We start from the raw sequence: 12,812 nt of genomic DNA on the forward strand, positions 1-12,812 counted from the left end.
AAATGGTGGTGTCTTGTTTTTAAAAATAAACCAATAAACATTTCACTTTATTAGTTAAATACAAATAAGTTTACTTGTACACGACAAATACTTTTATTTTTCTCCTTACATTTTTGCATTCTTCAAGTAGTTGCAAAAAAAAGGTTCGTCTTTCAGTAGTTTTTATCTTTTTTTTGGATCTAGTTTTAGTCGTCGTAAATGTCTTGTATAAGGAAACGCAAAAGATCTCCGAACAAGTTTGATTTTTGTTGCTTGTTTTGTTCTCAGTTTTCACTTGGTTTCTTTTTATTGGAACGGCTTTATTGAACTTTTGTTTGTTGTTGTTTGGTTGCATATAAGTAATATTTGTTTGTCGTTTTCCTTGCATTTCGCATTAAAAACATTAATTCTTTGGCAGGCATTGCATTTCGTAGTTTTGTAAAAGTTCTCTTTCTTTGTCGTTCTCAACGCAAGATTCGAATTTGAAACCGAAAAACGCAAGATTCTAAGTATCTGAGAGTTGTGAAAACAAGTCGTTCGCTTAATTTGCTTAGTTCCGTTTCAGTTATTTTGGTTTCGCATTTCCGTCTGTTCATTTCATTACAATTTCGATTGGGTTTATCAAATACACATCAATACGTTGGTAGTTTAAAAATTGTGTTTTCTTTTCTGCGATTTCGTTTTATTTTTTTTTTTTTGGTTTTCGTTTTTGTGCTAAATTACATTTTAAAAATATGCTTAATATTTTTGGTTTTTGGTTTTTTGTCTGCTTATTTTGACGCTTTAGTTTTTGGTTTTAAGTCAAAGACACGAAAGTGAAAGAGGTTTTTGTTTTTGGTTTACGTCTGTTTGCTTAACTTATTATTCTGTTTACTCTGGGTTTAGTTAATTGTTTAGTGTAATGTGGTTTTGCATGCGCTTAATTTTAAAACACCGAGAGTTTGCTCAAAATTTTTTATGTTTGCTTTTCTTTCCGAATGAAGTTTTAAATATCGAAATATATATATATATAAATTTTTCGTGTGTTTTCGCTAATTTTTTTTTGTTGTCGTTAAATTTTTTATGTTTTGCCATTGTTTATTGTATTTTTTTTTTTACTTTTCGTTACTTTTATTTTTGGTTTAAAAACACCGAAAGCTTAAAATTTAGAGATTTTCCTAAAGTGTAAATTTTTTACAATTTCCCCAATTATCTCTTCTGGCTTTTTCTGCTGTGGTTTTTGTTGTGGTTGCGGATGTGTTTTTCTTTTGTGGTGTCTCATTTTCCAGTGTCAACGAAAGAAGGTCGAAAAGAACCGAATGAAAAATTCACCAAACTTTCTGTTCACGCTGCCCATATAAAAACCATTAAAATGTTGAATAAAAGTCTGTTTGCTTGTAAAGCATATTGCTAAGCTCCGTCCGCTTCCGCGACCTCACCCTTCTCCGTTTCCGTTTCCGCTTCGTTTCCCGTTCCGTTCCGTTTCCATTTCCGCTTCCGTTCTTGTCCCCTGCTCTGCGTACCGCTCAATAAATAGGTTAAGGAAAAAACTGTATCACATTTTCAATTACGTCTTTGTTCGTAGCACCTTCATAAACATACTCTCACCTCGCCTCCTCCGCCAATCGATCCCTCTCAGCCCCGCCTATGTACAGACCTCTAACCTACCATACAGTTGGAGAAAAAAATTGCGCTTCGGATTTTATCACAAAAATAATTACAACTCTGTGCGAATGCACCCAGCGCCAACTCTTCGCCTTGCCCTGCCACGCCTAAACTAACATTGCTTCTAAGTCCCGTCTGTAAACCTTTACCTCTCCTTGGTTCCATTGGTTCCATTAATTCCATACCTTTCACACCCATATTTTCTCTTACTCTCTCGACTCCCCTCGCCCACTGTGCACTCGAATAGCTCAAAAAAGGCTAAAACCGGAAACTGAAGCAGGGAAGTGAATACCGATTCTCAACAGTTCGAGATGTCCTGAGTGATTCGAAAACTCTTGTGATTTCAAATCTCTCCCGATTTAAATTCACCCAAAAACGGCGCCTGAGAGCACGCTGTGAAATAATTTACTTGCATACTGTGAAGCACGCTTTTGGGCGACTTCAAATCATTTGACATTTAAAATCAAAAGAGCGGTGACCGAATCGCACTTTAATAATTCCCCGGATCTTGCCCACCCATTTTATCCAGTATTTTCTATTCAAAAATGTAACTTGGGTTTTCTGCCTCCACTGACCTGATCTAATGACAATGTTCGTATTCTTATTGGTGGTGATGTCGATGAGGTGATGTCAAAAATCAGTCTCTATTGCAATTTGTTCTATTTTATGTGGGCTTGCTCTATTTCTGGTTCTCAGTAAAAGTGTTAAATATTTTATTCGAATTTTGCATCTTTGATTTTTGTTTTCCTTTTGTTTTTCTTCATTTTGTTTTGTAGTACACCTTAGAAAAATATCACATTCTTTCTTCGTTCGTTCGAGAGACATTTTTATGTGTTTTTTTTTGTTTTTTGGTTTGTTTTACATTTTATTTATTTTGCTATTTCGATTTTGTATGTATTTAAAGTTTTATTTACACATTTGAGTTTTCTTCTTGCACGACTAAAATATATAAAATTTAAAAAATATTTGATTGAGGTCATTTCAGAATTATTGCTAAGTATTTCCTCCCCCTTCCGAATTGCCACTCCAGCTTTTCTCCCCACGCTCTCATCCCCTCGTTTAACCACTCGAATTTGATCTAAAAATGTTTTCCTTAGTTGCATCTTAGGTTTCGTATAATTTGTAGACACCGAATCTCTTGTTTAGGTATGTATATAAAAAAAAATGTTTGAAACATTTTCCTCTGTTTCCGCGTCTCCTAAGACCCATGTAAACCCCTATAAATATTTAAAGAGACACGACAGCTAAAGTTTAGAGCTTAGGTGAGAGAGACTGTAGAGAGAGTAGGAGAAATAAATACAATTTACTTAGTTTGCTTTAGTTTACTTTAGTTTGCTCACAACATCAACAATGAAATATTATACTTTATAGACTTTATTTGAGGGACTTTTGTTTGGTATTCTGTAAAAATCTCAAAAAGACGCCTAACACCGAAAAATATATTGCATGTACTACATTTTATGTTTATTATGCTTCTACTTCTGCCTTTCGCATTCGTTTTCCTTTCATCTTTTCTTTTTTTGTATATTTTGTTGGTTTTTGAGATGGTATCCATTTAATGTATTTACATACATGAGTTAGTTGCTGTTAACAATTTAATTGGTTTTAGACAAGTTAAAATTAATTCTCGTTTTCTCTTCAACGCGAAATCAAGGGGTAACCAAAACTGATTAAAATGATTTCGACTACAATATAGAACATTGTTATATGGTTATGCCTTTTCTTTTATGCAAGTGAAACCTCGAAATTGTCTTAATTTCATGAAATCGTAGTTTTATTTTGTTAAATTGTATTATTACATTAAAACTTCCATGTATTTGCTAAATGATTTGGGGACACCCAAGTTTGGGGAATGATGAGGGTGGAAAACAGATTAATAAAGCTTGAGATACTAGGATTTTTTAATTATGCTAATGCTGGCAAAAGAAACACCATACCATATAATACAATGCACGAACTCTAGGTCACCAAAATAATATATATGATTTGAAGGATCATAAAACTTTGATGGGGTAAGCCCAGGATCTATGGAATGTCCCCATTCTGGGTGTCCCCGGCGGTGAGTGTACGTGTGGGAGTGGAATACCATTAGTTTTAATATATGCTAGTATATACTTTTGTTTGGTTGAGTTGCTTTCGCGTATTAGTCAAATGAACAACATTTATATTTACTTTTTTTTGGGCTTTTGTGGGTTGTGGTTTTTGTTTCAAAATATGCACGTCATGTGTATAATATAATGTATGTATATAATGTATGTATATATATCTATTTATATAAGTAATAGACACCGAAAACCACGTGTACATTTATGTATCTGTATATAGATATATTCTATGTATAATATTTGGATTCCTTTCATTTTTATTCCTCCGTTTCCGTTTCCGTCTTATTTGGATTTTACTTCCGCTTCCGCTTTCGCCTGGTTGTTGTTGCTGGGCTTTAAATCTAGGTATATCAATAAATATTGTATTTAAAAATGCATTAATTGTTAATGCCAAAAGTTTTCGTTGTTGAATTTTGTAATGTAATTTTCTGTTACACGTATTTTCCTGCATGTTTGTCAATGCCCTAAAAAAACTGCCTACGTGGTAAATTTGTAATATAGGTATATATGTCTGTATATACGAAATAAGAGTCTTGAATCCCTCCAATTTTTGGCTTAAAATCAATTTTGCTCCACTCCGCTTAGCACGCTCACAAAAAAATTCCAGTACTCTATTCAATTAAATTTCGCCTTAATTTTGATGGTGATTATTTTGTATTTTCCATAGTTTTTCCTTTTGTTTTTATTAACATTTACTTGCACACACACCTAAGAAAAAATTACTTTAATTTTACGCGTTTTCTTTAATTTTGTTAATATTGCTTTCCTTTTTGGGTTCCTTAATTACGTTAAATTTTGTCGTATCTTACCGAAATGGAGTATCAATGACACGTTTTCTGATTTTTGTTCTCCACATTTCTTACCTTAGTTACCTAAAATTCTTTTAAGGCGCATTTTCAACTATAAACACAAAGTATAATGGGTTAACCGAGGGGTGAAAATCGACGGATGGTTTCGTATCGACGGATGTGCCCGAGATGGTCAAACAAAGCGGGGTTCATTGCAAAAAACTTTATTAATAAATACTATCAAATAATAATTCCAAAATAATAAGGGTTTCCAAAAAAATCATAATAATTGAGAGTGTCACATAGCTGTAATAATAATTACACAAATAACTCATTCACATACACAGCTCACAGCTTATTGATGTTGTTGTTGTGCTTAAAAACTTAATTTAGGGCTTGAAAAAATATAAAATTAAACAGAGTTTCTCAAAAAGATTTCGGCATTTGTGATGTTTACATACGAAAATTAAAAGGTATGGTAAAAAAAAGAGTAACTTAAAAGGTAAGATTACAAATTTTGCATTATACTTGCTGGTTTTTGTGGGTTTACAAAAGGCAGTGTTGTTGATTTTTGTTTGTTGTTGCAGTTGCATGTTGTTAGGAAATAAATAGTAATTCAAGAAGAAATCGAGAACCGAAAGAAAGTACGTCTACAATTAGTTGCACTCGAAAACTCACTTCGCATTGATAATAATAATGAACTAAAACTATAACATTTGCTACAGGCCCTGATCATTGACGGTTCACATACTGACACAATAGAAATGAAAAACTAACGAATCGAGAAAATAAAACGACTTGTGGCTGTCTTTTCTTTACAATAAACTTAGTGTAGGTAGGCAAAGTATGTTGTGTCTAAAAGACATAACTCAGGGGTGCGGTTAATTCGTTAAACTATCACATAACATAGGTACACATATATATTCTCAAGGCAAATATATACTCGCTAAAAATGAACACTTAAGTTTGGAGAGAAAATGTAGGCAGAACTGTGTTGCTGGAGAATAAATAAATTACAAAATATAATCGAAAGTCGGGGATCTCCCTACGAACGTACATGTACAGAGGTACGATATAGGGATCCCCGGTGGATGGTAGATCTCCCATGCGCTGATTCCCCTTCTCTCTCTCTCGCTTTCGTTAACGCTATCGACATCTCTTTCTCCCGCCGCGCTAGCGCTATTGCCATCTCTCTCTCTGTCCCTATCGCCGTCCCTATCTCTAGCTCTATGCCTATCTCTATCTAACTAACTATTTTCTAGCCCTCTCCGGTTGGTAAATTAGGATTAGTTAACGCTTCGCTTTCAGCTTTCAGCTTCTATGTAATTATACGCTTTGACATTTCCTGTCTAGACTCATTTCGTTACGGGATATATATTTAGTTTTTGGGGCGTGTGGATCGTGTTTGTGTGGACTGCTCGTGGAATTTGTGGGCTGTTTTCGGTGTGGTTAGTTGCTTCACTTTAATATTTAGTTAAATTATGAGGTACTTGAAACTTTTTGGCACAGTGAAAGTTTTCATTTACTTTACTTCTACCACTTTACTTTGATTTGTTCTCATTTTTTTTGTTTTACTTTCCACTTTTTTGGTACGGCAAATATTCTCCTTAGTGCGTTAGACATTCAGTTAATACAAAAAACTATTCGTTCTACTCCCCATTCTACGCAGTTTGAATTCTTTTTCGGTTTTTCGGTTTTTCGGTTTTTGGGTTTTCATTTACACTTTAATTCGATGTTCTTGGTTCAAGGTTGTTGTTTGACTTTAGTTTTTCCTTTAAATCTGTTTTCCTCTTTTCTCTGTGTGTTGTGTTCGGAACTTAGGTAAATGAAGCAAATATCTGTTGAGAAATCATGTTTGACCTATGGGCTTTCCCTATTTTATTGTTTTTATTGTTTAATTGCACATTTCGTTTCCAGCGGACGGACGGCGCGGCAGCAGGGTTGCCATCACCGTCCAATTTCTCTATTGCTTGCCATGGTTGCCATCGCTATAAACTATTCTTGCCTGTTCAGCTTGTTTGTAGGTTAGTTAAAACTTCAATGTTGATTTCTTGTTGTGATCACAGTTAGTTTTGTGTTGTTGTAGTTGCAGTTGCAGTTGCAGTTTAAATTGTAATTGCTATTGGTAATTGTTAATTGCTGCTATGTTTGTTTCAGTTAGTTAGTTATGATTTGCCTTGCACTGCGTCGCCTTGCTTTGTATATAAATTAAACTATTGACGGTGGTAGATCCCATTAGTATCTCCTGGCTTTTACAATAATCCTAGAAACCAACTTCGACTTGCCCCCCTGCAGATCGGTGAACCGAAGAATAAATAACGCTAATGCATCGTTGAAACGTTGTTTTACATTTAGTGGTTGGTTGGCTTAGTTCTCGTGCAGCGGCTGCACTTCGGAATTAACTAAAATCCCAATTAGCTTATTGTTTTCTGTGGTAGGTAACAGAGTTCTCTCAGTTATTGCATTGATGCTTGCAAAGTTAGTTTCCCCTCGCTTATTTGCTGCTTGTTTGTACAAATTGTTGCTAGTTTAGCTTCTATAGATCGGTGTAAAATTAAATATATTTATCTATTGTGTATATCAACGGCAGATCTTGCGGTACAATGTGTGTGGTACATAGGCCCATCGTTTCCTCGTTAGTTTCGGTAGAAAGTACAGACTATTTTGTTGTATTGCTATTTGCTTGTGGCTGCTTTCTCGCTAATGTGTTTGAAATAAGTTGTTGTCCTGCAGAACCAAATCGCATTTCGTTCCCATCTCAGCACTTAATCATAGTTGTAGAAAAACTTAATCGTGTGCCTGCTATGATGATAATCGTAATCCTAACTCACACATAATATTTATATTTAGAGAGATAGGTGTATATATTCAGAATCTTAAACACTTTAATACCCGTGCTAATTAGTTGCCCGTAATATTCTTCTTTTTCACTAGCTTGCACCAAAAAAAAAAAAAAAAAAGTACAGAACTCTGGCGAAAAAATGTGTTTACATCGATCTAATCGTAGAGCTTCTGGTAATAATAGGATTTATACATAGGCTTCAATGTGTCCTGTATTCTGTGTGCTGGTGGTGGCGGTGTGTGTGGGGTGTGTGGTGTGTCGAGGCTGATCCTGGAGCTGGCTCCTTATCTGCGTAGGAGCCGCCTCCTACGCGCCTCATCTCAGCGCGGCGCATTGTGGATGTGGGTGGTCAGGTGCTTCGACAGGTAGTCCGCCCGCGCGAAGCACTTGCCGCAGGACTCGCAGTGGTACGGCCGCTCCCCTGTGTGGATCCTCAGGTGGCGCGTGAGGTCCGACTTGCCGCCGAAGGCCCGGCCGCAGAAGAGGCACACGAAGGGCCGCTCGCCGGTGTGCTTGCGCACGTGCAGCTTCAGGTTCTCCTTGGACCGCACGCACTTGCCGCAGAAGGGGCAGGCGAAGCGCGAGGTGGCAGGCCTGCAAGGGGAAAATCCGACAATTAGTCATTGTTTATTTATAAAAAAAATTAGTTCTTTAAATGATTATTAAATATTTTACAAATGCACATGGAAATGGATACATTTTCCTTCTTATTTTTTTTATTCTGTTTCTATTAACTAGAATTGTTAACGATTATCCAGATAGACATTTCTACTAAAATCATGAAATCATAATCACGAAAACCCGAAATGCTCATTAAGATCACAACCCAAACCGTTTAAATGATCAAATATAAATCTTAGATATTCCATTAAAATCATAAAAATAAGTTAGGATTTTTAAGAAGCAATAATAACAATTCTTTTTTACAGCATGGGCTCCGTCTGTTTTTCAGAAAAAACAACATTTTTTTTTATATTTCTAAATTTATTAAAATTACCTATCCGCAGTGTGGGCCAAAAAACCTTTTCGACGTATTTATCTAAAGCAAATAACCAAACATTTACCAAATAATTTTATAAAATTTAATTAATAAGATCCCAAGATCCACAAGGAGATCCCTAGTTCCATTTTTTTAATATTTTAGTAGTTCTAACCTATCAATACTTTTTCTTCTACTAACATATTAAAATTACTCATCCGCAGTGTGGGTGCTGCATCTTTTCTAACCAAACTGCTATCACAAGATCAAAGGACTCACCGCTTGTCCCGCTGTCGCTCGGCGGCATCGACGCGCAAGAAGTTGAGAATGGAGGCCTCCTGGGGGTTGAGGCCCAGGAACTGCTCGTTGGGAATGCGCTCGGCGTTGATCAGCGAGGTGAGCGAGCTGAGTGAGCTGATGCCACCGCTGCCGCTGGAGGCGGAAGCGGCCCCCGCTCCACCGCCGCCGCCACTTCCGGTCACGCCGCTTCCGGTGCCGCCGGAGTTGACCTGCGCCTGGGCAGCGGCTGCGGTGGCAGCGGCCACGGCGGCAGCGGCAGCCGCCGAGGATGAGGAGCCGGCGGCCGAGGTGGCCACCAGCGGCAGTGAGACGTGGCCCAGGTGGCTCGGCAGCTGCGACTGCGGATTGTGGTGCTGGTGGTGATGGTGGTGGTGGTGGTGGTGGTGTGGGTAGGAGGGATCCGTTTCCAAGTGGTGCAGGCGCGACTGCAAGATAAGGTGGGGCGGATTTTAGATTTCAGCTCATCAATATATATACAATTTTTTTTTTAATAGTTAAGTGATGAATTCTCAAGACCTAAGTCGGTTGATAATGGTATTTTTCTTTGAAGGATAATTTTATTAAAAGAAATAAAAATGATTTTTAAATGTTACGAATAGTACTAAGTACCCTCAGTCTTTTTTATACATTGTTTTAAATTTTATAAAATATGAATTCATATTTTTTTAAATATTTTTTCACTGCTAACTTAACTGTTCTGTCAACTTAACACAATCTTGAAATGTTTTGGCTTTCTTTTACCATTTTTAATTAAAAGATATATTAAATATATGGATCTTATAAGTTCTACATTGGTTTCTTTATATTTAAAGCAGTTAAAAAACTGTATATTAATATATATTTGTAATTTAATTCCAAACAGATGTAGTTTTAACAAGACTTGTTTAAAAAGTTTAAGAAGATAGGACAAGATTCGGCACTCACCCGCTTGTTTGTACTATGAATGCCGTCGGAGCTGCTGATGTTCGGCTCGGTGGCGCTGGTGGAGGCCGAGGCCGAGGAGTTGTTGTCCTGGTAGAGCATCGTGATGCCGGCGGAGTCGATGGTGTTGTCCTGCTCGTGCTCCTCGATGTCGTTGCTGGCCCTGCCGCCCGCCTCGGCGGCCTGCTCGTCGGCGCAGGGGCCGCCCTCGCGCTTCACATTCACCCGCAGGTCCTCGCCCTCGTCGGCGAGCATGGGCTCCTGCGAGCTGGTGACCACGTCCTGGTCCACCGACGCCACCGACGAGCCCGAGGCGGAAACGGAGGTGGGCGCCGCCGCCACCGAGACGGACATCGAGGGGGCTGCACTTCCGGCTCCGCCCAGCCGCCCGATGACGCCCACGCTCTTCTTGCCGTGGAGGCGCTCCAGGGCGTGGTTCAGCCGGTGCTTCTTGAAGCTCTTCAGGTAGCGGAACTGCATGCCGCACACGTCGCAGGTGAAGAGCTTGTCGGCGGGCAGGCGGGCCCGGTGGTTCTGCTCCTTGTGCTTGGCGTAGGCGCTGCGGTAGCGGTACGACTGGCCGCACTGCTCGCAGATGAAGGGCTTCTCCTCGCCGGGACCCACGTGCGGGTGCTGCAGGGCGGCGTGCTGCTCCAGCAGCCACACGTTCGGGAAGTGCGCGTTGCACACCACGCAGCGGGTCTCCTCCTCGATGGTCTCGCCGCTGCCGCTGACTCCCGTCAGCCCGGCTCCCGAGCCTGGTCCGCCGCCGCCGCCGCCCGAGGAGCTGAACAGCGAGGAGCAGGTGTCCGATGGGCTCTTCAGCATCTGGCTGAGCTGCTGGGCGAGCAGGGGCGGCGTGGACGACGTGGAGGAGGAGGAGCTCTTCTCCTTGAGATCCGAGCTGCCACTGGCCGCTCCGGCCAACAGCAGTTGGGTGTACTGCCTCAAGCCGGCGGCATCCACGATCACGCTGCCTGATCCCGAGCCTGAGATCGATCCGGAGACGGAGCCCGTGACCGAAACCGATCCTGCCAGGATGGGGGTGCGTCGCTGGCGCTGCAGGAGCTGCTCCAGCGACTCCTTGTACAGCTGGGCACTGCGCTCGCTGGGCAGCTCCATGATGGTCACCTCGTCGCTGTCCGCCGAGCTCCGCTTGCAGCTCTCCTCGCCCGAATCGTTGGACATGGCCGTCGTGGAGCTGGTGGCCATTTGCTGCGGCGAGGGCGAGGACTTGGGCCCCTTCCCCTGCTGCTGTTGCTGCTGGTAGAAGGCGGTGGGCGTGGGGTAGCGCAGGTTGAAGGTCGCGCCCGCCGCCTGGCCACCACCACCTCCTCCTCCTCCTCCTGCGCCCGCCTGAGGTTGCTGCGGTTGCTGTGCGTGTTTGTACTGAGTGTCGCCGGAGCCGGGTCCGCGACTGGTCGAGGGCGTGGCCGTGGTCGCCGTCGCCGTGGCCGTGACCGCCGGCTGACCCGGCTGGTAGTCCTTGGTCAGCAGGTCGCTGAGCGTGGTGAAGCGGTGCGGAAAGTCCTTGGGCGCCGCCAGCAGGCCACGTGTCCTGCGGGGGAAAGTAGGCGATTAATGCGAGGTGCTTTTTAATTCATTTTCAAGCGATCTCAGTTTAAATGCAATGAAATCTTAGAAACAATTGGTTCAACTGTCGCTCCTCCTTATAGAAAGGTCATGAAGGAATATGGATTTATATCTTAGGCGATTCTTTCTTTGGTTTTTTAATCGTACTTTGGCCAAATCAAATGCAAAATTCTGAGCTTGCTTAATATGCTAACAATCCCCATCACTTTAAGGAAAACCTATTTTTGTACCATGATTTTTTGAAAAAAAGGCAAAAGTAAAAATATTTTAGCTTTCAATGTCAATAGATTGAAAATGATAATTGATCGCAGTCATTTTCCGGCTTATTCTTGGAAATAAAATTTTTCCAAAATTTTCACTTTTTTTGCAAGGGGTAGCATCAACATTTTTAGCGAAAATATGACAAAAATAAAATTTTTTAGCTGTAAATGCCAATGGATTGGAAATTTTATTACAAGGTATGGCATTCCATTTTTGGACCATTACACTTATTGTTTCGGCCAAAATACTGCATATTTTTGGGTGGAAAATTAGGATCTTAGTTTTTTGTGCTTTTTTATTGTATTTTATTGCATTATAATTTTTAGCAAAAAGGGGACAAAAATAAAATTTTTTTTAGGTGTGAAAGCCAATGGATTGGAAATTATTCAGCGAGCTCAACAAGGTATGGCATTCCTTATTCTGACTTTTATTTTTTTTTTAGTGCCCAAAAAAACAAAATATTTAGGGCGAAAAATGGGATTTAGATTTTGGTCAAAAAAAAGATTATTCTTTCTGGTTTTTCAATCGTAGTTCGGCTAGTTCCGGGTGTACGCCTAAATGGAAGACTGTTCTGAGCAGCTTGCTAAAAATGCCAACGATCCCTATTACTAAAAAAAAAAATAATTTTTTGACCAAATTTCGCTTTTTTTTGCTAAAACTTTTTTTTCGAAAAATTTCAAAAGTCAAATTTTTTTAGCTTTCAATGCCAATAGATTGGAAAATTAACTACGAACTCAACGAGGTATGACACTCATCATTCTTACTTCTATTTGTTTTTTAGTGGCCAAAAAAAAGGAGTATTTTTGAACAATTTTCGCAATTTTTTGTAAGGCGATGTATTAAAATTTGATATTATACACGATATTAGTTTTCAAATGAAATATGTAAGTTTTCTTTCAATAGGATTTAAAATATGGGTCTTATATTTTATTGATTTTGTACTTTCACCTCTCGCATAGGATCACTCACCTGAGGGCCTCTTCTGCCAGCCAGGTCTGGTGGTGGAGCAGGCTGAGAATTCTGGACGGATCGATGTCGAAGAGGCTGAGGCCGAGGGGCGAGAAGGGGAAGGCGAAGGGGGTGGGGCAGCGGCTGGCCATGGCGCTCATCGGGGAGCTGAAGTTGCGGAGCAGCTGTGGGATCAGAAAGGGGATGATCAGTCGGGCTCTGGCGGTACAATCGATTTAGGGTGTGCAGTGCCTCTTCTGTTCTGCTTTCTGGGAGTTTCTTTTCTTTCTCTTTTTCGGGTCAGAGGTCGGGGCGCAAGTAGGGTATGCCTTAGTCTAGATTGAGTGAGGGGGGGCTGCTGGAAAATCCTTGTCTGGGGAACTGAAATCTATTTCCGGGGGCGGGTGGGGGCTACGTTCCAACTCATGCAGGCAACTGAATACAAGGCAAGC

At 40.4% G+C, this 12,812-nt stretch overlaps 1 protein-coding gene across 7 annotated transcripts in view; it reads right to left on the reverse strand.

The window, feature by feature from the left end:
* Window positions 1-659: 659 nt before the first annotated feature.
* LOC108023946 (broad-complex core protein) overlaps window positions 660-12,812 on the reverse strand; it is a 156,483-nt gene continuing 144,330 nt past the window's right edge. For all 7 annotated transcript variants that reach the window (XM_050884740.1, XM_050884742.1, XM_050884738.1 and 4 more), the window contains 4 exons: window positions 12,382-12,545; window positions 9,562-11,116; window positions 8,617-9,062; window positions 660-7,952 (listed from right to left, as the gene is read on the reverse strand). In XM_050884740.1, the coding sequence (XP_050740697.1) occupies window positions 7,679-7,952; window positions 8,617-9,062; window positions 9,562-11,116; window positions 12,382-12,545 (2,439 nt within the window). In that variant the 3' untranslated portion in view covers window positions 660-7,678. The remainder of the gene's footprint in view (window positions 7,953-8,616; window positions 9,063-9,561; window positions 11,117-12,381; window positions 12,546-12,812) is intronic.

The sequence above is a fragment of the Drosophila biarmipes genome, chromosome X (assembly GCF_025231255.1).
Source record: "Drosophila biarmipes strain raj3 chromosome X, RU_DBia_V1.1, whole genome shotgun sequence".
Taxonomy (NCBI): Eukaryota; Metazoa; Arthropoda; class Insecta; order Diptera; family Drosophilidae; genus Drosophila; species Drosophila biarmipes.